General features: G+C 38.1%; 1 protein-coding gene across 3 annotated transcripts in view; it reads right to left on the bottom strand.

Moving 5' to 3' along the window:
* The window catches only part of WWOX (WW domain containing oxidoreductase), a 572066-nt gene that overhangs the window by 392974 nt on the left and 151262 nt on the right, over positions 1-27830 (bottom strand). For all 3 annotated transcript variants that reach the window (XM_088672015.1, XM_035117487.3, XM_035117485.3), the window contains exon 8: positions 21511-21775. In XM_088672015.1, coding sequence (XP_088528141.1) covers positions 21511-21775 — 265 coding nt within the window. The remainder of the gene's footprint in view (positions 1-21510; positions 21776-27830) is intronic.

Raw genomic sequence — 27830 nt, 5'->3', positions numbered from 1 at the left:
AGCACATGGAAACGCCGTTTACCTTCCCGCTGTAGCGGTTCCTATTTATCTACTTGCATTTTGACGTGCTTTCGAACTGCTAGGTTGGCAGGACGTATGAAGGGTAACTAATCCTTAGTTCCTAATGACAGAAGCATATGCTCTCAACTTTCTAAACTGCATCCAACTGAGCCATTTATCAAGACCTGAAACTTTTCCATTATTTAAAGCATGACAACAGCTTTCCACTTGATGTCTTGGAAGTACACAATAATAAGAGCTCCATAGTCATTAATTATAATATCAGCTGATAGATAAAGTTACCATTCTAGCCACTTTGTAATTTTGTCTAATTGCAGCAGGTGGTGTATAAATAAAGTGCCATAAAGACACAGACTGTTACCTGAACAGTATTCCCCACCTTTTAAAGATGACATGTAGGTGCAAATTGCAATCATACTGTTTATGTAAAAATGCACCTACGTAGCTTTCTATTTAAGACTTTTAACCTTTCCTAGTCATAAGAAAGAATTAGCCACCATTGTCATTGAATCTATATTTTAGAAAGTGGTTTGCCTTTCCATCTATGAATTCAGATAGCTTTCAACATATTGCCACAAAATTTGACACAATGGTTCCTGAAATCAAGGAGAATTTCATCTCTGTTTGCCTACAATTGGATGCTGTTTTAAAGGTTGTACTAAACCTTTCTAAACATTTGGACGCCTCTTAAGATATCATCACCAAATTTTGCCTGATGGTTCCTGAGACTGATGAGCAGGTTTTGGTGTATGTTTGACTACAGTTGGGTGCCATTTTAAATCAAGATGGCTGTCAAAACTGCAGTGATTTGGACATCCCTTAAGATGTCATAACTCTCACACTCCCCGTGAAAGAATCTTCTTCAGAAGAGGATCTGTCTGTGAAAGCAAAAATTGGAGAGGAGCAGGCTGTGTCAATGGAAAGTGAGACAAAGCAGGGGGACCTGGAACCTTCAGAGGTCACAGAACCCCAACCTTCTATGCAAGACACAGAGAGCCCCTACATGAAATTGGAAGCTAAACCAATGAGTCTGGGGAGAGCCAGCAACTAAAGGTGCAGGTCCAATCAACTACTAGAGACTAGAGTGCCCACCTAAAGAATGAGAACTCATTGGGAGTAAGGGGTTACTTGCGAGAAAGCTACCACTCAGGCAATTCCGATGACCCGCTGCTGTGATATGGGTGGAGCTCTAAAAGTTGCTGGTTGAAAATATTCAGTTGCTGGCTGAGTACTGGAACAACACCCTTGCACCAGCTCTCTAACTTGCTTTGTGATCTATTTGGTCACTGGGCTTCCCTGTGTTTGTTCCTTGGACTGTTTCTGTACCACCTTTCCTGTTGTCCTTGTGTTTTGACCTTTGCCAGTGACCAAACCTTTCTTTTTGGATTGTCCTTGTGAGTGGACATGGTACTACTGATCTTGCATTTCATCTGAAGCTGGCCACTAAACAAATTTTACATAATGGTTCCTGGGATCTAGGAGCAATTTTTTGCCTATGTTTGACTAGATGCTATTTTAAATCAAGATGGTTGACTGAGCAGCATTGTGCATTAGTGCATTATACATGTTGTTTAAGATGTTTTGGGAATTTGTTTGTCCACTATGCATGTGAGCACTCTTTAAGATGCTGTAACCAAATTTTGCATGATTGTTTCTGAGATCAAGAAGAGGGTTTTCATCTATGTGGCATACAGTTGGGTGCCATTTTGAATCAAGTTGACAGACTGAACTTTACAAAACTGCAACCAAAACTGATTTCTTAGAATGCGTGAGCAATGCCAGGTATGAGGCTGGTATTTTTAAGCAGAATGCTCTTTGCTGAAAAATATGACAAAAAAAAACATAATTGTGGCCAACTGGTTGAAAATTTCCCTGGATTCTTGTGTCAGCAGGGAAAATGAGGACAGGGCAAAAATGTATAGTAATAAACACAGAGCTGGGGTAAAACAGGTCACAATGCTATACAATATACCTGTTGTCTCAGGCCTTTGGAGATAAATAAGTTACTTTGGTTTTAACTGGTACCTAAAGTATTAGTGTGTTTGATCTGCTGCTGATTATAATTGTTTCATATTGGATTTAAATTTATTAGAGTTGTATGATCTGATTCATTTGTATAATATTTTTTTGATATTATGTTGGAAATTACCTTGTAATGAAGAACATTATATAAATTCTATTAATAAATGAATGAATTAATGAATCTAGACTGTAGCAGCTCCAGATCCTGGAAGCTCAAATAGATTTGATTATGATTGGATACCTATTTCACATTTAAATTCACAATAATTTTTCATCTGGACATTTAAGTTACTTGTAAAATGAAGATTACTAATATCACAAAAATAAAATCAAAGTTACAACCCCACACTCGAGTGCAAAAATATATTTCTCTCAATTATATTTATTTCTTTATTAAACAGTGTATCTAAAAAAGGAACCAAAAGCAAAGGTGGATCTTTATAGAGTTTGCTTTTTTGTTTGACTGATAGGTAGTAAAGATTGGTAATTTCTAATGGCCATCTGTCCTCCTCTTAAATTAGCTAACTCCCAAAAGAACCTCCTTCTCTCCATGTAACAATATATCAAATGTACTCAAACCTCATTAAAACATAAGGAAGTGACATCTTAAGCAGCTACTATATTAAATGTAATGAATGCAACTGTAATTTAAATAGACTCCATGTTAATCTATGCACAGATTCATGAGAGAGCTTAAAATTACTACTAGCTGCTATTCTATGTTTCAAATATGTGAAAAAGAAAATCTGTAGCTATATATATCTTTTGAAAGACAGAGGTGAGGTGCTGGATAAAAATAGCAAGCTACAATGCCATAAAATGAAACTACCCACCTGAAAGACCAGGCAGTAAATGCCACTTATCAATAAATGGACTCTATATCGTACTATAATGCAGCGAAACAGACAGTATAGCACTGACTCTGATAAGCAGAAGCTTTGCTACCTAGGTATTTTTTCTGGATTACCAAAATGATTTATACAAATGTCTGACCTAATTTACCTATAACTGGAAATTTAATACCGTTTACCTTCAAGCATCTGTAAATGACCTTTTTGATTGAAATCTATCAGATGAATTGAAAAATTGCCTTTCCATTTTAGCATTTTAGGATATGTTTTCAGTTTTTCTTCTTTTTTAAATTAATTTTTATAAATTTTTGCATACAACATATTCCATTATCAAGCATTTGGGCTCATTACATTCATTATCTTTACAAATTCTCTATAATTCTCAAATAAAAATTCAACTTAGTATAGTAATAATAACAACAACAACTCTTAAGGTTCAAACCTAAAGTTAAAAAACTTCCCAATGATCGACTTCCACACTACTTTCTTCTGCTCTTTTTAGATTCATATGTTTGGTTGCGCGGTATAACATTCCTTATTGTTTCAGTCTATTTTCAACATTCTTCATATCGTTTTTAAACCTTCATCCTCTTTCTTTTGTACTTATATTTTCTTGTTTAATCCTCTTTTTGTATATCTATATAAATATATATATATGCGTATTTTTTTCCTTACTATACATTTTACTTGTATTTTCTATCTGTATGTCCAATAAAGATTTCTAATTTGTTGTTGTGGGTTTATTTCCTTCTGCGAGTAATTTCTTATTTAAGGTGTTATTTTGTTTCAACTATCTTATCTATATATGCTATAAATTTTCCCCATTCTTTCATGTACACCCCGCTGGCTTGCTGGCTTATTCTCGATGTTAGTTTTGCAATTTCCAATATCCATGGAAATATGGATATGTTTTCAGTTCTATTGTGTGTTGTGTAAGGCCATCACTTGAGCAAACCTGCCTGAGTCCTGAGATTATCTGCTGTGTAGGCCCTCCTCGTAGATCCTGCTGTAGGATCTGCCAGACTGCCAGATCTGCCAGAGAGATAGGACCTTCTTAGTGGAACTCCATCTCAACCAAATTAAAAAACACCTGAGATTGAATTTTATACCTTTTATATCTTCCTAAACTGTAGTGAATGCCAGACATAAGGTCTGAAACCAGTCAAGACCTTTTAGATAATCTTTGTGTATCTTTGTGAACATAACCATGTCTACTCCAATACTTTGGCCACCTCATAAGAAGAGAAGACTCCCTGGAAAAGACCCTGATGTTGGGAAAGATTGAGGGCACAAGGAGAAGGGGACGACAGAGGACGAGATGGTTGGACAGTGTTTCGAAGCCACCAACATGAGTCTGACCAAACTACGGGAGGCAGTGGAAGACAGGAGTGCCTGGCGTGCTCTGGTCCATGGGGTCACGAAGAGTTGGACATGACTAAACAACAACAACAACAACCATGTCTACACCTTGCATGGAGTGCTGTAGTTCATATGTGCATTTTGTAACTGGGAGGGAAATGGCTGTAAAGATGGCAGTTTTAATAGCAGGGAACAGTTTGTTGTTTTCCAATAGTTCAGTAAGGTTAATGCTGTGTATGAAGCATGATTGATGGATGCATTTCTTTCATCTATCACTTTGCCTACCAATTCATAGAAGGCAACAGATTCATCCCCCAAATTTCCAAGTGTATAATGCTTCTGAATGGAATTGGCATGTATTTGGAAGTCTTTTTCTTCAACATGAAGAAACAAATCTTTGGTGAGGTAATAAGCAAATCCAAATATGGAATGCAGATGGACCACTGGTATAACTCTTCTGAAAACTTTGCCAGCACTTTTTATTTCCAGTCTGGTTTCTATCCTTATCCACTCCCTCCCAGCTCCTCAAAAAGTAGTGGTAGGTCCAGCAGCACCTCTAAGCTTCTCACCTGATAACAAAAAGCACCACAACTCCTTTGCTTATATTATCACTGTATTTCTAGTGTTTCCAAACCTTTAAATATTTGTAGAAGAATCATCATTAGATGTAAACAAGCAAAATTCACCTGAGCTACCTGCTGGCCCAAGAAGGCTCTCCTCCAGAAAAATGCCAAAAGTCGAAATCTGGCAGATACCCTCAATAGGAATGATCTCAGAGATCAATCAAAATCTCTTGCTGACTAACTAGGTGTGTTCATGTGTACATAAAAAAATAATAATACATTTAGCATTCTGGGAGGGGGCAAGTGCTCCCATGGACACCCATGAAAATAAGTGATTACCTGTACATGTTTCTCGAATGGTGACAAAATGGACAATTATACTACACTAGTCAAATAATGAGAATGTGTATGGAAATGAAGTTATAAAGAGAGGTCATGTGCTACATTCTGAAAGATAAATGCTCTCTAAATGCACTTTCAGGATACAGTGCTACTAAGAGCAGTGTTACGAATTACTAAGGTATACTTGACAATGGCCGCCATCCAGAAGATTACTTACATGTATGAATTACAACCTAAAAAATAAACCTCAATAAAAAACCCTGTGTGGTCCATACTAATTTCAGGGAAACAATTAAAGAAGAGATCTACAACTGATTGCAAACTATTTCTAAATACAAGGCTATAGGGTTTGCAAAGGGATGACGAAACCTGCCCAGCCCTGTAAGTGCCACAAAACACCTAACTTTTATAGAAGCTTGTAGGGACATTTATCCCCTCAATTTCAGTGGTAATTGAGCTTCTAAACCACCCACAAATATTATGCTTGTAAACTAGTTAGCTATATACACCATAAAGATGCTTATATTGCACAATTTGTTTTGCAGTTATGCATACAAAAACAACTCCACAAAATTAACTTCTGTATGCTAAACTGCCCAATGGAAAGCACTGTTATATCAAAATAGCAGAAGAGACCGCAACATTTTTTTCTGTGCAGAATTAAATCTAGATAAATTACATAACACAATTAATGACTTAATATTATTGACTTTATGAAAATATTAGATACCTGTGAAGAAAACAGTATGCAGTGGGTCTGCAAGTTACATTCACTTTACATACGATTGCAACCTTATACGGGGAGGAGGGGTAAATAAATAAATGGAAAGTGAGGGAAACCTGTCATTCCCAGTGATTGATTGATTGATTGATTGATGATTGAATTCCCCTGTGCACCCAGGCTCTGGGAAGGTGGCAGGAGGGACGTGGGATGCTTCCAGAGGCAGATAAGGTGTTGCCTCACTTTCCCACATCCTGAACCTCCTGGGACCTTCACAGAACCCAGTAAGCAGCCCTCTTTGCAGAGGGGGGAGGTCCTGCGGGTTTCGGACTTCCTTTGCATGTGGAGGCCTGGAACCAAACCCTTGCATCTGTCATTAGAAATTGAAAGGTTCCAACATGGTTTCAAACACTGTTGAGATTATAGTACAGTCATACCTCGGAAGTAAAACGCCTTGTGAGACAAACATTTTGGCTCCTGAACACCACAAACCTGGAGGTGATTGTTCTGGTTTTGAATGTTCTTTGGAACCGTTGTGGCTTCCATGACTTCCAACTGAAGCCACGCCTTGGTTCCCGAATATTTTGGAAGTCGAATTGACTTTTGGAACGGATTCTGTTCAACTTCCGAGGTACGACTGTATAGTCACTTATGAAGGAAGAGGATGAATTTTGTACTCCTAGCTGAAACCAGAAAGATACATTATATTGGCATTCAGCAGCAGACTTCCAAAAGGCAGTTACTGTTGCTAAAGATAGTTACATAACTTACAATCTTTACTATTCCTTTTTACTCTGTTTCTTACCTGCTGTTCACCATATGGACCCAGAGCATGTTACAACAATTTAAAAACACGCTATTGAAGACTCCATTGCAAAATCAGTTCTGAGGCATATGGGGCTAAAGAAAGCTCACGCCTACCTCCAGTGTCCCATCATTGTACTCTGAATGTTCAATGTCCATTGATCATAAGAAGCATCTTATAAAATACCCAGGTTGTAAGAAGAGCCAAAGTAATCATTGCTGTCCAAGTGTTAAGGACAACCAACTGATTCACTGCAACCTCGTGGAGAACACCCACCCACCCACCCCTCATCTTGGAATAGGTCTGCAGCTGCATGTAGTTGCATTCTATTGTCTCTCCCTAACCCCATTCGACTCACACATGCACTTGACATTATATTCCATCTATTTCTTTCTCCTCTTAGACCTGACCACTAGTTCAAACCAAATGCTGTCTGTGTAAAGGCTCAAATTCTCTATGTTTTGCAATTAAGTGCAAGTGCCTTTATTTCACAGTTTGGCCTATTGCTAATCCCCCACCCCATATGTGTAATTTTCCCACTGGCGCAAGGCAGCTCTGAAATAAACCCCAGGAAACCTGTGCTCATCCTGTACATGTGTAACTCAACACATGTGGACAGTGAAATGTGATAAGATTTGTATTGAAAAGGTGCTCCACAAATGCCTGAAGGATAGCTCTATTCATGCTTCACACAGAACCTCAATATTCAGAGGCCTTTGAACTCAAGATGGAGACAAATAAGGAAAGATAGCTGTCTTGCAATAGTGCTGGGCTTTTATTTTCTATCTAACTGCGCTCTGGTTTTCAGTGACTCATTTTGCTTTGGCGGCCAAAAATATCAGAAAGGTGTCCCTGGACAATATAGCAGTGAGCTGCAAGGGAGATGCAGAGACCATGATTTGTGTGTGACACCCCTTTTTCTTGTATTTATTTTTGATTCAGATTTGTCTTGGTCAATGACTAGTACCGTACAAGAAAATTATTTCGATTGGATTTATATCTAAGTGGCCAATACTTAAAAGGGGGGGGGAAGCTGGGCCAATTCAGTAAAGTAATTCTTATGAACACAACCTTACTAATGAATGTAGACTCAAACCTCACATTGTTATATGACTGTGGAAAATAACAATTTAAATCTGAGTATGACTACTTCATGCTGTTATCAGCAGGAATTAAAAAAATGTTCATAAAATTAAGAACAGAGGGAAAACAGACCTTAATTAAGCAAAGTGTTATCTCTTTCTTCTATAATGAAAGCAAAGTTACAGTTATATTTTCACCAAGATTTTTCTCCACTTAATGAAGACATTATCCATGAGTTTTCAAAGTCACTTTACAAAAGAGCATTCAAGAGATATTAAAGTCAGCTTAAACTAAAAAGTCTTTTTGAAGTCAATAAACAATAAAAAAGAACAATGAAAAGACAGCCTTTGATCTCTTCTCAGTCTCAAGTCTTTAATTTCTCTTTTAATCTGCTAGATGCATTAAGTCTTGTATTCAAATACTTTTCACCTGCAGAGTACAGTAAGCTTGCCTTGATTAAAAAAACTGTATTAATGTACAGTCTCATTAGCATGGATGAGTGTTAGCTGGAAGTTCCTCACTTTTTTATTAAAAAAAAAGTTTTAAAATGATTTTCCTTTCTACCCTCTTTGAATTTATTTATTTTTAAATGAAAATGAAATGGTTGGCTTTGAAATTCATGATGACATCAAAGACTATAATGCACATAGATCCCCCCTCCCAATAATAAATTATTAACAACATGTGCAAACACATACTGGTCAATAGGTCTGGTCAAGAAACATTAGCCTCCTTCCTTGACCAATTATAATGCATCAGTAGTTATTTCAAGAAGACCAATAGATGCATTAGGTTTACTTAAAGGTAGTGAAAGGGTTCTGAAGGAAGTAACTACACCTATTAGATTATAATATGCTAGACATCAGAGTCAAACCACAAATGAGAGAATCATCGCACAGAAGCAACACTAAGGGCTTTTATATGTTTTTTCTCTGGCCCATTGTATTATCCTTACTGGAACTGAAACATATATTAATCAGAATCAAGTTTAAATCATGTTATTACAATTAATTAAATGGTACATATTTATGGCTATCTGCTCCATAATAAACTAAGCAGAAATCCCCAAATCCTTTACACAATTCATTATCTCAAGCAATTTTTGTTTGGCAATGTGTGGGCCAGTAGATAAAACCAGATTGGGCTGGGCCTGGCTGACCTAGATTCAAAAGCATTTGCCACTGGGTTATTCGTTTCTCAATGACTCACAGGGCTAGAATCGTCACATTTTTAGTTCCAGATGGTAGGTTTTCACTGTTTGGTCAGTCCTTACATGAGAATCATGGATAGAAGGCTGAAGCTGCACATACAACTTTCTCCCTCAGTTCATCATAATGCAGAACATTATGCACAGGGTTGTTAGGAGGGCAAAAATGAAGTCATGGATCCAGAGCCCCAAAGCTTTTGAATAAAGCCCAGCAGAATATGTCATACAGTACAGCACAACAATGTGTCTGGGAATGAGCTACAGTATGAGAAATAGTGAGTGAGAAAAATAGATGAAGTATATAAACTCCCATGGGTCAAAAAACCAAAGGAAATAAAAGCAATAAGTAGTAGTAGTAGTAGTAGTAGTAGTAGTAGTGATGGACTTCACTTGCTATATAATTAATTATACATAAACACTATTGTACATTCCTGAGTCCCCAGTTTGACCCCTTTCTTGGTTCTCGAGATGAACTTCAGTTTCCACCTATGAAAGCCTTTGCCCCTCATGAATTTTGATTTTCTTTTATTTTTTGTGGTTGAAAGATGTAAGCTTATAACTGCTCCTTTATGGCTTTGAAGGGTGGGTGGGTTTTGCCTGTTTGTAGCCCTTAGGAGGGAGGTCAGTGAGTCCAGCTTCATTTTTGTGTGGTCTTTAGGTGTAGGTAGTTTTTTGTTGGATTTGGGGTTCTCCTTCTGTGAAATACTTTGTAGTGCTTTGGGGGAAGGGGAATGTGGTTTGTAATAGTGGTTCAAACCAAATGCCTGTCTGTACTCAGTTCTTTGGAAGTTATTTGTCCCTTATGACTGTGGGAGGCAGTGGAAGACAGGAGTGCCTGGCGTGCTATGGTCCATGGGGTCACGAAGAGTCGGACACGACTAAACGACTAAACAACAACAAATGACAAGACAGGCCTTTTTATCAGGCTATGTATGTATATATAGTTTTATACACAGAGAAAACACTGCTTCTAATGCTAACAGAATCTGAAGGAACTGGGGCCTTTTTAGAAGAAAGGTAAATTATAGAAATTTAAGGAATACTTAAAGTTTCAGTGTTCTATACCACCACCACCCTCCAAAAAAAAGTCAAAACACTTAACCATACATTTTCACATTGGTTGCTTACTAAGAAGGATCAAAGTAAGAGCACTTTGCTAGGTTAAGACTGATCTTTTATTGATTTGGATGTGCTCTGAACCACATCATCTAATCTACAATAAGCCATTTATGGAGTTTTCTAGTGAAATGATCTATGGGCTAAAAGGCTTAGATTTCTAGTCCCATCATAGAACTTTTTAAAATGACAATGATGATATGGAAGTGTGCTAGAAAATACCATAATAAGATTGCAAAAGACACAAGTGACATTATTAGAAAATTAGAAACTTTAGGTAACTTGTTTTGAATCCTCTTGCTGACCATTTAGTTTTATCTGGAGATACATTTCAGGTTCACAGAAGTTCAGTGTAAAACAGTTCAAGGTCTTTGCCAGACTGCAATATACAAATTTTAGTATATTATACAAACTCCTAACTTGATTGTAATATTAAGAAATACCAGGGGGGGGGAGGTACAGAAAACAAAGCCTTACAAGAAGCACAGTCTTCTCTGTGGTGGCTTCCTTCATTTGGAAGGACCTCCCCCTAGCAGCACAACACACTGGTTTTACAATTGTTTCAGGGCGAGGTCAAAACTTATCTGTGTTCCTGATAAGATTATTTTAGAATGATGTTATTGTTTTCAATTGCCTCTCATTGTTTTACAGTATTATGATTGTTTCCTGTTTGCATGTTTGTGGCATATTATTTTTTCCCCCACTGTATCCATAAGGGTGAAGTGAAGCCTATAAAAGTTTTAATAATAAACTCAGTGACATTCACCATTTTCTCCTTGAACAATTTTCTCCATCTCACACACACCCCAGGGAAGATGATAAAACCATTCCTGGACTATACTACTTAAGATAACCATTCCTGGAGTATACTACTTAAGATAACAGATTAAGGAACTACATGTTTGAATGCTCTTCTTGCACATCCTAAATGTCAAGGGAAAAAGTTCCAGCATTGATTGTTCTCTGATAATGCTAATATTGTACATGCAGGGAAGCTCTCTTACTCAGGATGCATTCATTTATGTCCCCCACTCCCAACAACACTTGCAATCTGTAGTAGTGCAGTCCATAAAACATGGCTCCTTGTTTCAAATAGTTCCCTTTGAAATATAACCACAGAAATTGCAGGGGGCGGCATTTACAGAAGGAAAAGTGCTCTGAATTTCCTAAGGTTTGCAGAAACAAGAAAGAATACCCTCCCTTTCATTCAAGATTGGCTCCCAAAGCAGCTTACAATTAAAATTCACAGAAAGCTAATTGTCAAGATGCCAATCCACAGAAGCAGGATTTCTGCTTGATCTGCTGTATGACAATATACTGTGCTATACTAGTTCAGTACAGGAGGAGACTATGTTAAGAACATCCCAGTACTGTACAGTAAAAACATATGAAAGTTAGGAATCTTACCATTTAGCAAGCACATTGTACAGCCTGCCTTTAAGCATATGCAAAATAATTGACTGATTTCCCATACCTATCCTCTATTTTCCAGAACTGACAGCTACCGTATATAAAAATTACAGTTCTTTTCATGGGGGCCCAAAACCAGGGATCCTTTGGAATAAACAGCAAGCAACAAATTAAATGGTACAGCACATAAATTCAAATGTCACTTTCTAAAGATCTAAATTGTCTGGCAGTACCATCCTTCAGGTTACATAGCACAGTTCTTAGGAAGAAAATGATATGCAAATAAGAAACTAATATCAAATATAGGAAAAGCAAATGGCAAGCTATTGTCACCAATTATGAGACCTACAATGGTGTAGTGCTGAGAATGTCAGACTATGGCTAGGGAAACCAGGGCTCAAATCCCCACAAAAGCCATGAAAACTGAGTGCCTGGCGTGCTATGGTCCATGGGGTCACGAAGAGTCGGACACGACTAAACGACTAAACAACAACAACAACAACCTTGCACCAGTCACACTCTATTCTAGTCTGATTCCCTTCATAGGCTTGTTGTGAGGTTAAATTTGGAGTGAGTGTGTGGAAATATCATGCACACTGCTCTGAGATCTTTGATGGAAGTCTATGATATGAAGGCCCATGATATAGGAACATTGCTGAATCTAAACAAGTCTGGGTCAGATCAGGGCCTGAATGGGAGACTGCCATGAAACCCATGCATGACATATTGAGTTCCATGATGGAAGGAGAATGGAATATAAATGTAATTAGCAAATAAATACATGAAAGATGGAATAAACATGAAACAAATGAAAGAATTAAGTGGAAAGCAATCAGGCCACATCATCTTCATCATTTATTTATACCCCGCCCATCTGGCTGGGTTTCCCCAGCCACTCTGGGCGGCTTCCAACAGAAATATTAAAGTACAATAATTTATTAAACATTAAAAGTTTCCCTAAACAGGTCTGACTTTAGATGTTCTCCAAAAGTCTGGTGCCGGCAGTTGTTTTTCTCTTTGGCATCTAATTCTCTTTGGCCACCAATTCTGTGTGGCTACTAACACTCTAATGAGCTACAGAAGCTCATTCATGTGCTTCTTCCTAAGTACCATTTTGGTGCACAAGAACAAAGGATAAAAAATTGTTACAACAATAAAAGCCCTTCCAACAGTTTTCATGTTTGCCTTATAATACCAGTTACCCCAACCTAACACTCTGGCCTTAACCAAAACTAATTTGTGGTTAATTCGGGTACAGAAGCTCTCAGTACCAGCTTTAACAATTTGGTAAAACAACAAATTGCAACAGGATAGTTATTCATCAGGAACTAAATGGCTCATTTTAACAAAATACAACAGCCGGGGTGGGGGGACGGGATGACAATGATCCCTGGGAACACTGAAAAACAAAAGCTCTGCCACTGGTGAAGCAAAGAAAGCACCACACCTTATTTATTAGATTTTTGCTCTTTATAGCAACATGCCAACTTTTTACTGCATCATTTCAGAGCTAATGCTGACAGCTTATACGCTGAGCTAAGTGTACAATGAGCACATGAATGCCATTTTGATGGGCCTAGGATTTTCTCCCGCAAACACCACCCTTTATTTTCTGGCTGCTCAATAACTATTAAAGATGTGTCACCTAATTGCCTAGAACTGAAGCAGAGAAAACACATATTAGTCCACTCCAACACACTTAACAACAGCTGGCACTAACTACAGTACGCACCAGTTAATATTAAGATGTCATTGTGCCTTCCCAGTTCTAATCACCAATTATGACTCTATTAGCTGCACTTGGCAGTTCATCTGCTCAAGCATTGGCTAAGGGGGACTCGGAATGGACCTCTAATCTCCGTGTTTCTGCTTCAGTGAGTGCTTAGTGCAGCGGCTGTCATCTGGAGACACTGAGGAGGTAAGGCATTGTCTCCACTAAGGTAACTACACCTGACCTTACAACAATTTACTAAGGAAATACCTGCCTAATGGCAGCGTGAGTGCAGTTTCTTTTACCACTCGCAAGGGCTCTGCAAATTACAGACAACAGGATAAATCTATGACCAGCTCACCAGACACTTCATTAAATCACTGTTCCCTTGCCTTGTAGAGCACTAATAGAATCACAGCCCTCGTTAGCTACTGAATAAAAGATCAATCACATACTTTGAGAGCTCTTGCTACCAGCTTCCAGAGGAAACAAGAAAGGGGGGGGCAAAGAGAGAGCGAGACATATTTAGGATCATCAGTAAGATTCTGAATGGCCTCTCTGCAAGTTGGTTAAATTACCTTTTCCACAACTGACTCGGAATGTAATACTCAGAGGAACTTGTTAAGTCGGCTTTCAAAAGCTGCTCTCTAATATATGACTACCAGGCCCTGGTCAAAAGTTCATAATGTGCATATGTAAAAAGGTACTAAATTGCCTGAGGGCTAAAACCAGAGGAGTTTAATTGCAGCAAAATGCTGAAAATGGTCTATTGAGGGTGTATCTTTAGGGATACTGCTGGCACTGGCTGATTGAAGTTCAGAACATAAAAAGCCATACAACAACATTTCCTTAAACGCAATTGAATCCAAGAGTAGTTATTCTTGCATAAATGCTATGCTGTAAGGACTTTTAAAAAAGATCCTCAGATTCCTCAAAAATAAAGAATTAAGAACTGCTATAATTCTTAATTCAAATCATACAAACAAAAATGGAACATTTTGTAGGAAAACCTATCTTTCTACACTCTTTAAGCCTAGATTAATTGTGTTAAAGAATAAAAGATCAAATTGAAAGAAATTGGTTCAATGAAACAAACTCAAAGCAATCTTGTGGAAAGCTGCCAAAAAGAGAGACCATGTATTCAGCTGCTGATAAATATGTATCAGTAGCCCAATATGTTTCAACAAAAAGGCCTTAAAGGGGGGGGGGGTTGTATCCTTGCACAGGGAGCTGAACAGTATCTTCTTCAGTGACCACACCAAACCTACATAACTTTACACATATTATGGTATGGGGGTCCTATCAACTGGGCAACCCAGGATCTCCATACACACCACCCAGGATTGGACCCTAGGGAGGTCGCTGTAGTGCTGCTGACACAGTGCTTTAACTTCTTCCCCGGAGGCACACTCCAGTGTCTCTTGAGATGGACGGATGCCAACAACAACCTCAAGCTTTTCAATTAGCACACATTTTAAGGATGATATGTACTGTAATGCATCAGCAAACCCCACAGAGATGGGTTCTAGGATTGCAAAGGGCCACACAAAATATTTGCATGACCAGCAAGATCAAAATTCAAGTGTACCCTGAAGTAGAGATTCCCGCAGAATACAATAGAGAAATATAAGATTACAATATAGCTGTGACTGGCCTCTAGCATGTTCATTTCCCTCTTCAAACAAAAGGTAGCAGCATAGTTAGGAGTAACTGTGCAACTGAACCAGAATCTTGTTGCAGGTGGGTAATTTGTTTGTTTGTTTTTACTTTGGCATGATTTCACCCAATTTTTGGCACAATGGGCCCAAACTAAACCGATCTGGAGGCCTCTGAAGAAACTGTTGCCCCATTTGATGGGAATAATTTGGGGTGGAAAATATGGGGGGGTGGAGATGCTTAGCCCTTTCCTAAACTATTACTTGATATTCTTAATCAGCAACAATTACTAAAATATGCTAATTAGGCCATTCAGCTTTGAGAACTGGAAAGTGGTAATTCTACTTGTACTGAATGTGTATATGAGGACTAAATCTATTGGCAAAGAGCAGAGTGTGGCTTGGCTAGCTGGAAGTGATCTCATTTTTAAAATTCAGCATTCACTTCACTCTGCCTTGGCTAGTTCATAATTCAATAAAATGCATGTCGTATCACAAACATAAGGGGTATATTGTTTCCTACCCTCACTTTCAGGCTGAAGATGCATCAGCCTTTGTTTGCCAAAAAGTGACAGTTAACATTATGATCTGGTGGCTTTGCTCTACTACAGAAAACAAACAAAATAAATAAATAACCAGGGAACTTCTAAGTGTCAGCAGCAAAATGGATAACATGGATAAAAAAAAGTTGATAATTCATTTATTTGACCTCAAGAGAACGGTTCTGATGGAAGTCTAAGAAAGTAGAGCTGCGGAGGTAACAGCATTTACTGAAATAAACAGAACTCTGAAAAAGACAAACCAATAGCATCTGACAACAGTGTAAAAATATAACACACACTTTCATTTGTTTTGGGGGCTGAAACATGGCCGGTTATTCAAGCTGGCAGAGTAATATGTGTCTCTGAAGTAGAGAGAGGAAATCTTCTTCATCTTATTTTTGAAATAATCTAAGAAATGCAGAGGCATTTCCCCTGCCCCAAAATTTGTATCCGAAACGTGATTTGGCCATATAAGTGTGGGTAGATGGTATTTACAGCTGGTATGGAAATGTAGCCACTAAACATGGCCCACTGTAAGTGTAAACCAACCACTCTATATCAGTCACCTTGAGATGCCAATTTGCTAACAAGAAAGGGAGAAATAAGTATGGTAGGAAATAATAATATATAACCTATCCAAAATAAGGAAGAATAAAGGTTATACCTGGAATACGTCACTATTTCAGAAACATGCAATGCATATATATTGAAGATAAATACAGTGGTGCCTCGCTTAACGAATGCCCTGCTTAACGAAATTTTCGCTTAACGAAATGATTTTTCGAGCGGAGGTTACCTCGCTAGACGAATGCGTTTTACGAAAAATTCGTCTAGCGAATCGCGGTTTCCCATAGGAATGCATTGAAATTCAACTAATGCGTTCCTATGGGTAAAAAAGAATCCAAAAAAATCAATGCATTCCTATGGGATTCGCTAGACGAATTTTTCGCTATACAAAAAGACCCGTGGAACGAATTAATTTCGTCTAGCGAGGCACCACTGTATACAAGAGTTTTCTACAGGAACACCTTTTTGAATTCATAAAAAATAACTTATTTTAAATGTGACTATTATATTTATCTCTTTTCTATGGAATGTTTTTCCAATTAATAAAATTCCTCAAGTACTGTATATGGATTTCTGGCACACACAGAAGAGTTTGCTATATCAATATTGGTATTAACTGCAAATATATGTGGTTTCACTAAAATAATGGATGCAATTTGACGATGATCTTTATATTTGTTATCCTATTGCCAAGAAGAGATTGAAATGACTAATCTAAAAACTCTAGAAAGCAGAAAAATAAAATGATGCACAAATGTCTCCTTCCTATTCTGACAGCCCTCCCTCCCAAAAAATCCTAAGCAATATGCATACCTGAACTGGAAAGTTTTAAAGTGCATTACGGTTGTGTGTGTTTTGCAATCAATATTTCCACAATAATTGAAATAAGTACCGGTAATGGACAAGATAAATCCATATTTATATATTGAACACTGAGTGATCAATTCAGTAATATTTATTCCCCTTTCTTTCATAATTGAATGAAAAGGCCAAACAGGATCAATCATTTCAACATGCATGATAAATCATCTTAGATAAGATCACACAACAGTCTTTAGAGGAAGGTAGTGAAGTATTTTCACATCAACAAAATTTGTGAGATTATTTTTCTTTTCTTCTATTTATTTTATTTTGTTGTATGCATTTTGTGTTTTAAGTTCAAATGTGCTAAACTGAATCCACCTTTTACTTATATTGTCTTAGTACAAATAAGCTGAAGGTTGTTCAAACACAACACTGAAGGTGATTAGTGAATGTCAGCAGTAAGGAGACACCGAAATGTGATACTGGGTATTACTGCACATGCCAAGAGTAACAGCAGACAAAACCCAGCTAGCAAGCACTCCTTTGTCTCTAGATATTTAAACCCAGGGGCCAGACTGCTGTATGTTGGTGGTCAATGCAGCTATGAACAATCACCAAGAGACTCTTAGTCAGTGCTGGGCCATGGCTGTGAGTGGCTGTACCTGAATCTTTGCTGGGAATGATTCATTACTATTACAGTAATTTATATGCCTTTCCACTAACAATGTTCAAAGAACAGCAAAACAATAATCAATAATAAACTGGAAGCTGCTTTGTGGAGGAGGCTCATCAAAAATCAGGGTATAATTTTTTTAAAAAAATAAACTTGAAAATTAAAAACCAACTCCTAGGGGCTGAGGTCCCTTCACCCCACCCCCTAAAATATTAGAGGGAGCTTCCCCCAAAAGTTCATGGGCATTACCATTCAAATGGTGGGTGTGTCCCGCATCATGTGATCAATTATGTGGGGTGGGACTTATCTGGGATACCCCATTTTTTCCAAGCTGGCACCCATGCTTGGATTGCACTATGCACAAATTCCCTGCAAATTCCACACATTCCCTGCATCTTTTATTTTTAAAAATATGGAACAGTAGTTCAAAATATCTTGTACAATCAGAGTATTGAACAGCTTCAACAATACCTCTGAAAGAAGACGGGATATTTAAACATCTTAAAACATTTAGTGAAAGAACAGAACAGAACAGAAAAAGGCAAGGAAATTTCATTTTAAAATGTTAATGTTATATGTGTATTGTGCCTAGCCAAAAAATATAAGTAATGATGAATGAAATGTCATAGAATAGACAGTAATTATTATTTTTCTATCTGGTAATATCAACACTTTTAAAGACTGATCAAAGTAAGAAGTACTATAAGAGCATTATATAGCTTTGTAGACTTCTTTTTCTTTTTTGGAACATGGAAAATGTTATGACTTTGCTCTAAAAGAAGGGACTTTCAGGTTCAGATTACTTGGACCCTCTTACTGTTTACTCGTCATCCTTTTTTCTGTAAAGTCAGAAGAGAGTTCTCGCAATACTTCAAATAAATAAAATATCCAGCTGCACAAACACTATATATTCAGCTAGATTACTTTGGCTTCTTATGGAATATTTGATTTTCCCCAGAATGTAAATGATTAAAGAGAACCCATCATATGAAACTGATTGGGGAAAGGTTTAAAGTGGTATGGCATTTTTACAAAGATGGCATGAACAGAAATAAAGAACAGAGTAAGGTAAAGCAACCCAGCCATTCCTAAAGGTCAGGAAGAAGTATCAATATCACTACACAAAGCACACTTTAAGAAACCTTCTACATATTATTGTTCAGTTGACCTCCAGCTATACAGACAGATGTAAGTTTATGCACCCAAGTGTGTGAAACCATATCATGCCTAAGGGGGCAACCTATTTGGAATTGCTCCTCTGCAAGCTCCAGCTCTTAGGAAATGAAGGAAAAATGGAATTTCTTACTGAGCATGAATGTTTATGTTGTGATAGGGATGGATGACTTTTCTCACTAGGGTTGTTCCTCCTGCTGGCCATGACAGGCAGGAGTCATCCTGGCATTCAGGCCAGCTATGCCTGTGATTACTGGGGCTAGATCTACCCAGCTATAAAAACCACTGAAAATGCTGTTTTAAAAAAGTTGTAAAGCTCACAATGGAAAATATCATTGAGTTGTGATTTCAGCTCTACAGCGCCATCTGGTGTCACGGTGTTATAACACATTTATAACGTAATTTGAACAATTTGTCCCTGGTCTTTTTTACTCTCTGGAAAAAACTTACTTTTCTCTTCAGCTTTTTTGGGGGGTTTGACTGGTTCTCTCAGCTTTTTGTATGTTTGACTGGTTCTCCTGGTTCCTTGCATGTGACTTTTGATTTCTTGAGTATTTGACTAAACATCTTACTTTTGTGAGGACTGAACAACATTGGTAAGATATTATATTTAAGTTACCAAATTACCAATATTTAGTGAAAATATTATACACTAAACCAGGGGTGGAGAACCTGTGGCCCTTCAGTAGTTACTGGACTGCAACTTCCATAAGCCCTGACCATTGGCCATGCAGGCTGGTGATGACAGGAGTTGAAGTGCAAAAACATAGGGTAAGAACTGAGGAGGGCAGGTTCCCCACTACTTCACTAACACTTTGAAGTTTAATGCAAGCTCTTCCATACTTGAGATCTGCCTACAAGCTAACTAGAATCAAAATAGTTATACCATTGAGAGCGCATATCTTTAATTACTTCAGTATGAACTGGCACCCTGAACTGCCAGAATACAGCCTCAAAACCACTTCAGTGGTGCCCACTGTGAACAAGGGATTTCAGGATTTCTGCCTCTATTTGGATTGATTTGGAAGAAACAACAGTGGTTTAGCCTGCCAGCAGCAAACCCTGTAGGAGGCTTAATAACTGAAACTGCTGTTGCATAAAGCATGATCAAAGATGGTTTGACGACTTGGTCTGTGAGGGAGGATTCAATGTCAAGAGTTTTGTGCTGACACCCAGTCTAAATATGATCCACTGGGGAATTGCTTATGTGCAATTGGCTTTCTCTAGGGTGCAGATCATTTTCTTCCAAGGCAATAATCTCAAGTGTTTCTCTGTTCTTACTCTTCATTGTTCATTTTAAAGTTTAATTAAAGAAGAAGGTGGAGAACAAGTTGGCATTCAGCTAAGGAAAGGTAAGCATATTGGGTGCCATCCACGAATCTACTGCACCATGTGTCCACTGCTTAAGTACTGTCAGCTTTAGTAGGTAAAGTCATACGTGTGCTAAAAATGAAAAAACTGAAAATAATAAAGCAGGATTTTTATTTTAAAGTATTGCTTTTAAAATCCTCCTTTAAACTATCATTAACTTATCTGAGCAATTTTACTGAATCAGTAAAATGGATGATATAAACAAGGTGCCCATGAAGGTTTCTAGGAATACCCCTGGGCAGGTACCCCTAGAATCTGAGCTTTCATTTTTTAAAAAAAGTATTAGTATTTATTCAGGACAGTATATCTCACCTTTATCAGTCAGATAAATATTCAGGTGTATCCAAATGTGTATCTCACTTGACCAATCCAGCAAGAAATATGTATGCTTTAATCTTCTTACCAGCATGGATCTTCTTAGTGGCACTGGGGCATATATATGCAGGCATATTGCTTGAGCATACAATAATTTCACTATACCTATCTAAGGTTAAGAATTTTTTCTGATTGTAATTTATAACAACACAGCAGCAGTAGTGTTATATTCCCATCCACTTGAAAAAAAAGAACAGCACATCTGTTAAAACTCAAGCACAATGGTTGGCTCTGCACCGAAACAGAAAGTGTAACCCAAGCACATCAGATTTCTAGCTATTTTTAATGCTAAAGAATTTGAAAATTCCATTCACTGAAACATCTGCTAAGCTCTTGCAGCCTTAAGATTTGATACTTTTCTGCTTCCCTAGGTGCCAACACAAACATTTTGTTTTAAGGCAGAACTGTAGCAAGTACGGTGGACGCTCGGGTTGCAAACGTGATCCGTGCGGGAGGCACATTCACAACTCGCACAGTTCACAACCCACAGCACCACATCTGCGCATGCGCAGGTTGCAATCATGCGCAAAGCATGATTTAGCACTTCTGTGCATGCTCATGCGCTGAAACCTGGAAGTAACCCATTCTGGGACTTCCAGATTCAGCACGGTGCGCAACCCAAAAACACACAACCTCAAGCAGCCGTAACCCGAGGTATGACAGTACTGTATATGAAAACAGCTCCAATTTTAGATGTTATGAAAGTCAGTGAGACACTATGGAGTTAATCATTCATATATTTCAGAGTTGTTGTTCTGCTTTCAAAAAGATGTCAGCATTTATTTTTCTTCTAACAATCCCATCTTTATAGCATCTCCCAAGCATAATGCTATCTGCAGTTCCACCTCTCTCTTCTCTCACATTTCTGATCCACCACTCAGCAAAGACTCACTTGATATTCACACTGTACACAACATATATGCACAGAATTGCATGACACTGAAAATGCACAACTGTCTATCAAAAAGCAATCAAAGCAAGCTAGAAATGCATACTCTTTATTCAGAGTTTCATGGTTATGGTAGCCACTGCTGAAGTTAGCAGTTATGAAAGTTGCTGAAATAAGAAAGTTACAGCAGGATTTCTGAAAATGTAGCACACTTAATAATCCAAAGATGTAGAAAACATAGTTCACTTACCATGGATTTAGTGAAAGGGCGAGCCAAGGTAAACAGCAGGGTAAACAGCCACCAGTTGTGATGAATGGATGTGTACATCATATTTCCAGGATGCACTGCATTTGATGTCACCCCATGGGGAGAAAGGCGGCGGTTCAGCTCATTGGATAAAAGAATATTGCACAACTTAGACCGGTTGTAGGCCAGCATAGACCAGTATTCCTTCTTTGATGGAGAAAGTGTGTTGAAGTCAAGTTTTCCTGAGTTGTCTTTAATATCCGTGAACCTTTAAAAATCAACAAATAAACAGTTCTAGTCTTCCTAAATTCTTCTCTTGGTTAAGAAGGGCATTTGCTCCACAGACATCAGCAGTATAGTGTTATATATCAAGTAAATTGGGTCATCATAAACTAAAAACTTAACTTGCCAACTTCCTAAAAATGAAATGGAAAACGCCTAAGGTCTACAAAATTAGGTCCATATCATATGAGGAAGTAGACTTATCCATTCTCTTTCTTTCGCTTTCAGCTCTCCACCACCACTGGAATGACCATCCATATGATATTTGACTGTTGCTAAACTCACCTAGCTCTGTAAGACATGCCAATTCTGGCTTCCTAAATCAACACACTTGCTTTTTTTTTTTTACTTAAAGACATTTGGATAAAGAAGAAATGAATTTATCTATTTAAACCTGCAGAAATGGCCTGTTTTATTGTATAATCCATACTGATTTTAGGCAAAATAAACAAACAAACAAATAAACAAGCAACCAAATTAAATAAACAAAGCACACATGGGAAGGATGCAGGAATCTAAAACAAGATTTGCTAACTGTGTGTTATTGAGCCTTAATAAGCCAAAGAAAAGCATTAAAGGCTGAATTCATATGACTTTTCTTCAAACGTTTCTCCAAGGGGTAGGTGGTTTTGTTTTCAAAACACACTGTGACAAGACCCACCTACTGCTGGATCTTATGAACATCAGAACATATATCTGGTTCTGAAAGAGAGCACATTCTAGGCATACAAAATATTTATTGATCCACTGATGTCTATAGTGGGGTGAAGATAGTGGCAACTGGGGAACCATTTATTTTTATTTTTTTTAAAAAAAACCCACCTGGAAAGGTAATCAGATATGTAGAAACACATTTGATTGCCCAAATTGGCAAGGTATAGGCACCTTGATTTCTAGACTTACCAAGACCAATAATGGAACACTGGAATGTGTTCTACAACACAAGAATTAGCAGAGTGCTCCTTGGCATTTTGTAGTAAAGCCTAATGACATTAGGATGACAACTATTAACTTACTGGATTCAAAAATGGCCAATTGCATTTTACAAGATCTGACAAGAATGGATTCCAAGCAGATTCTTGTCTCTTACTCCTGCTCCCCCTGCCCATATGATTTAGTCTACATATTTGCATTATGCCTTTGATAGCAACAAGAACCATCTGCATCTCCCCTGTCAATTCACACTCTCTGGGCCTGACTGGTTTTTATCAGTATCAGATTATTATAATTATTATACTCATGTAGGTTAGTTTTTTTTAAAAAAAAAAGTTCAGAATGGCTGCTAGACCACTGTTTTTTAAATAAAAAAACCCAGAAATAGCAGCTAATTTGTTAGGCAGTGTGGGAGAGGTTGGCAAGAGTGGATCCAGGTTCCTCCTTAAAAGGTTCAGCACTGCAACTGCATGGTGGGATTCTGGAGCTTAGAGGCTGTATTGGCACAGCAGCCATCATATATTTGATGGAAAGTCTCCCTGATGGAGTCATGGCCCATTCTTTTTAACTAAAGGCAGTAAAGCCTATCTCTGTGAATACCATACATTGTGGCCATACATCTTACAGTGAGTGCGGAGAAATTCATTGGAGGAAAGAAGTTGATACAATCCTTTCCAGCTGGTGAGAGTATACAAAGCCCAGAGCAGGTGTGTCCAGTAATAGCTGCACCTTTCCGCTGACTGAAGTTTCATTGCTTGAGAATAGTAGAAATAGTAATGTTTTATTTTCAGGGTTGCAATTCTACTACAGGAACTGTTTTCTTCTACTGCCTGATTTCTTCCCTTACAATTAGTTTTCTTTTCTTTCTTTTTTTCTTCTTTCTTTTCTCTTTTTTTAAAAAAGCACTATAATTGTGTTAAGCAGAAATTGCAAATATTTTGAGATCACATTTTTTGGGCTTTTGAAGCAGAGTAACCGAACAGCATTCATCATTTATCTTCTCCCACTTCTAGTACACAATTCTAGTTACAGGTAGGTAGCCATGTTGGTCTGCTGTGGTTGAAACAAAATTTAAAAATTCCTTCCAGTAGCACTTTAGAGACCAACTATGTTTGTCATTGGTATGAGCTTTCATGTACATGCACACTTCTTCAGATACCTGAAGTGTATCTGAAGTGTGCATTCACACGAAAGCTTATACCAATGACAAACTTACTTCGTCTCTAAGGTGCTACTGGAAGGAATTTTTTTATTTTGTTTCTAGTACACAAGTAATGCATACCCTGGAGTTTAAGTGCCCAAGTAACTACACATGAGACTTGCTGCTTCTTAGAATCTTTTTAGATTAAAAATTGATGGCTAGAAAGGGGCTGTAACATTGGTTATATGCCATCAATAGCCTTAAAGGTATAAAAGATAAATGTGAACAAAGCCAAAATGAGCTCTGGCGGAGTCTAATGTTTTTAAGTATACCCATGGCATGACTGAGCACAAATCAAAGTAACTAGTTGATGTTTTTTAATTGGGTCTGACAGAGTCATTAAACACCAGCTGTTTGTTTCTTCCTTCCTTCCTTTTCTTTTCTTTTTTAATAATAACAAGGTAGCAAAAAAACTGAAGGCTTCTACATGAAAAGGAATTTTTCTAGATAGCCATCTGCCTGCCCTTATATTGGTGGTTTATTAAACTGAATATAAACAAGAAATAAGGGGCAAAAAATGGCAGAAGTGTATGTTTAAACATAGTGCTTCTACTTTTCAAATGTTATGCAGACTTTTCCAAATTTTGTTTCTTGTAGACCTTTCCTGTAGGCTGGAATAAACCTCTAAATTCTGTGCTATGCTGAATCTTTTTTGCTTGCTGCAGTCAGATGAGATCCGGAGAACTCTGGGGAGGTTAGGGTCCTGAAATGCAGCAGTGGTCCCTGTGAAACCAATGCTACTCAGGTTCACAATCCTTGATCTACCCCAAGCAGTTAGCATCCTAATCTTGTTAGCTGACTAGTCTAGCTATGTAGATGCAGGTCACCTACTGCAGCTGAATTACTGTTTTGCTTGTAATGGAAAACACTTATCAGGTGCAAACACCCCCAACTTGAGGATGCACCACTGTTGGGGCCTGCCTTTGCTTGGTGGCAAGTTATACCCGGACTGGTACTGTCTATCATACCTAAAGAGAAGGGATCAAGCATGAGGCTTAAAAATACAGACTAAATAGATGGGGGGAGGAATGCTTACAGTGCGATTACCTCTATATGGATGCTCACTGAGAAGCAAACCCCAATAGGTTCACTGGGGCTTACTTCCAGAAAACAGGCTTTACAACCTATTTCCATAAGGGTACCTTTGTTAGTCTGTGCCATGAAGGGGGGGGGGAGAGCCTTGTGGCAATAATGTGGCATCTTAAAGATCAACCAATTTAATATTTAGGAGCTCACCCTTAATCTTAGAAGACAGGTGCTTCTTTTGTAAAACATCAGAATCTCTAACTCTAGATGTTGTGGAAATTACAACCCCAAACTTTATAATAAGGTATGGGGTGTTCATTTAAAGTTCTACTTAGTCCATAGGTCTCTCTCCTGCTTCTTTGGTGTTCCTGGTGGCATAGAGAGCTTATGAGTGACTAGACTTCATGTGGACATTCAAATAAATATGTGGAGTGGGGGTAGTGTGTATGATCTCTGACCCCCTGACCCCAACATTCATTCATACAACATCTGAAAGGAAGAAAAAGAACAGCTCCTCCTCCCAAGACAGAGGCCATTCTTCAAATATATTTTTTCTATCCAAGAAGAGTGGAATGTTGCCACCTCTTGAGGCATTGGGGGAGAAAAATAGTAACCAAAACTGGCTCTGGCATTCTCAGAAAGATTGCAAAATACATACACATAATAAGATGTAGTGGATAACAAGCTCCCTTTGGCATTTCAACACTGTAAAACTAGCAGCCCTTTTCAATGATTATTTTATATGTTTAAGTATGATTTAATGCATGACAAGCCCCCTACAAATGGAAATGCAATTAGTTGCTTTAGTTGTTAGGTCTGGAATCACACCATTTACTTATTGGGGAATAAGTTTCCATAAACCTTGGCTGATCTTGCTCACTTACGCAATGAATGTTCCAACTTTATGTTGGGTTGTCTTTGTGTTATTTTTGCCTTTATTTCATCAAGCTTTAAAGCTTTACAAAACATGAACTTAAGCTGCACATGACACCAAGGGAGGGAGAGGGAGAGAAGAAATATCTCTAAAGCAAAGTTGTCATTTGAAAAACTATTGGAGATCAGCGTTATACACAGAGAAACAAGCAGCTGACAATTCAACATAATCTCCCATTAAATAACAGCTCATTTATACATATCCCATTGTGCCCTCCACATCTGGCAAGTGATTGGAGTTGGCAGATTTATTTCTAGTGCTAAACTTGCCTGCCCTGCGGTAGCCTCCCTCTCTTGTAATGGGACTCCGCTACTACCGTAGTAGCTTTCACAAACCTGGAGTGATTTGCAAAGATAAGGCCATCCAAGATTTTTTTTTTTTTTTTACTACCTAATTACTAGATGTTTCATGTCTTAACACTAGGGAGGATTATTATGGACATTTTCAATTGCTTCCTTTCATTTCAGCTGCCATAAATTTAAAATGGTTAAAGTAAATCTATCTGCAGTGTATCATTTAAACCATAAGCCCTTATGTTGGGAAGTGATAAAGGGGTTCAGCCTGACCCTTGGCTGGTCTCCCTCTGACAGGTCCCAGGGGTTACATTTCAGGGAAACATGATTTTAAAAAAGTAAGCTTCATAGTAGGTCAATAAAATATACCACAGGGTGGAGGGGACAACTTACGTACCCTCCAAACCCAAAATGTGCTTAGTCAATAGCACTTTGTTTTAACAAAACAGAAGAAAGGTTTTTAAAATCCGTCAGATATTCTTACTGCTGGGTTTGTGGGGGGCACTAGCTTTGTAATGTAATGTATCAGAGTATACATTAAACATTTTAGATTTATTTCTTTTTGCCTTTTTACCAAGCATTTCCTGTATTCAATGTACTGCCACAAATACAGCTAAAATCAGATGGAATTTTCCATATTTTTCTGCCAATTGGACTTCTAGGAGCAGTAGAAAATTGCACTTCTAAGAGCAACTGTGACATTTTAAACTGAAATCTCAATCAAAGAGGCCTGCTTTCAAAATTAAAAATCCTAGAGGCATCACTTCTATTATTACATTGATATGGCTAATGCCTATATTCAACTCCTTAATTTTTGTTGTTTTCAAACAAAGAAAAAAACAGAAAGAAAATTGGATTCAATCTTTAAGACCTTAATTGCATTGTTTCTCCAGTAAGAATAACTGTGCATTCTTCTTTGTATGGCATTGAAGTTGTTGAATGACAAATCAATAAAGGTCATGCCATTCAGATTTAATCAATTATTTTTCCATCTCCTACCAAAATCAATGGCTCAAACAACACAGAAAACCTGCATTCATACTAATATTGCTCAAAAAAGAAGGACTTTACAAATATTAAGAGAGACATATCTCAATGTAACATCCAGTCTCAGTGCTGGATCCTTTACTCAGCATTTAGGTATGTATTCCAGTCTTCCTCCAAGGACCTGAAAGCATACATAGGGCAGAATCCTTCTTTTAAAAAAACAACCCTTAGCATAAGTAACAAGCATCCCTCCCCATGTTGTAGCAGAGATGCTTCCCAGCCAGGTGGGGGATGTGGAGCAGCAGCAGGAAGTCACACCAAAAAATCCTAGTGCAGGCTCAGAACATGACACATGACTCCTGGGATCTCAGCCAAGGTTCCTCCATTCTCCGTTTTATCCTAAGAACCTTATGAGGTACAATTAGGAGCGACTGAAACAAGGACACAAAGTGAACTTCACAGATGACTAGCGACTTGCATCTGAGTACTGTCATACCTCGACATCCGAACGATTTGACTTCCGAAGGTTTCGACTTCCAAAGTCGACAACCCCTGAAGTCTTTTCACCGTGCGTGCCCCACGCACGCGTTCTGCACCTGCACCAAGCGGTGCGCGCGGTCGGCGCATGCGCAGAAGTGCAAAATCGTGCTTTGTGCATGCGCAGAAG

The sequence above is a fragment of the Zootoca vivipara genome, chromosome 6 (genome assembly GCF_965207765.1).
Source record: "Zootoca vivipara chromosome 6, rZooViv2.hap1.1, whole genome shotgun sequence".
Taxonomy (NCBI): domain Eukaryota; kingdom Metazoa; phylum Chordata; class Lepidosauria; order Squamata; family Lacertidae; genus Zootoca; species Zootoca vivipara.
The sequence above is the reverse complement of the archived record's forward strand: the minus strand, read 5'-3'. Positions and strand labels throughout refer to the sequence as shown.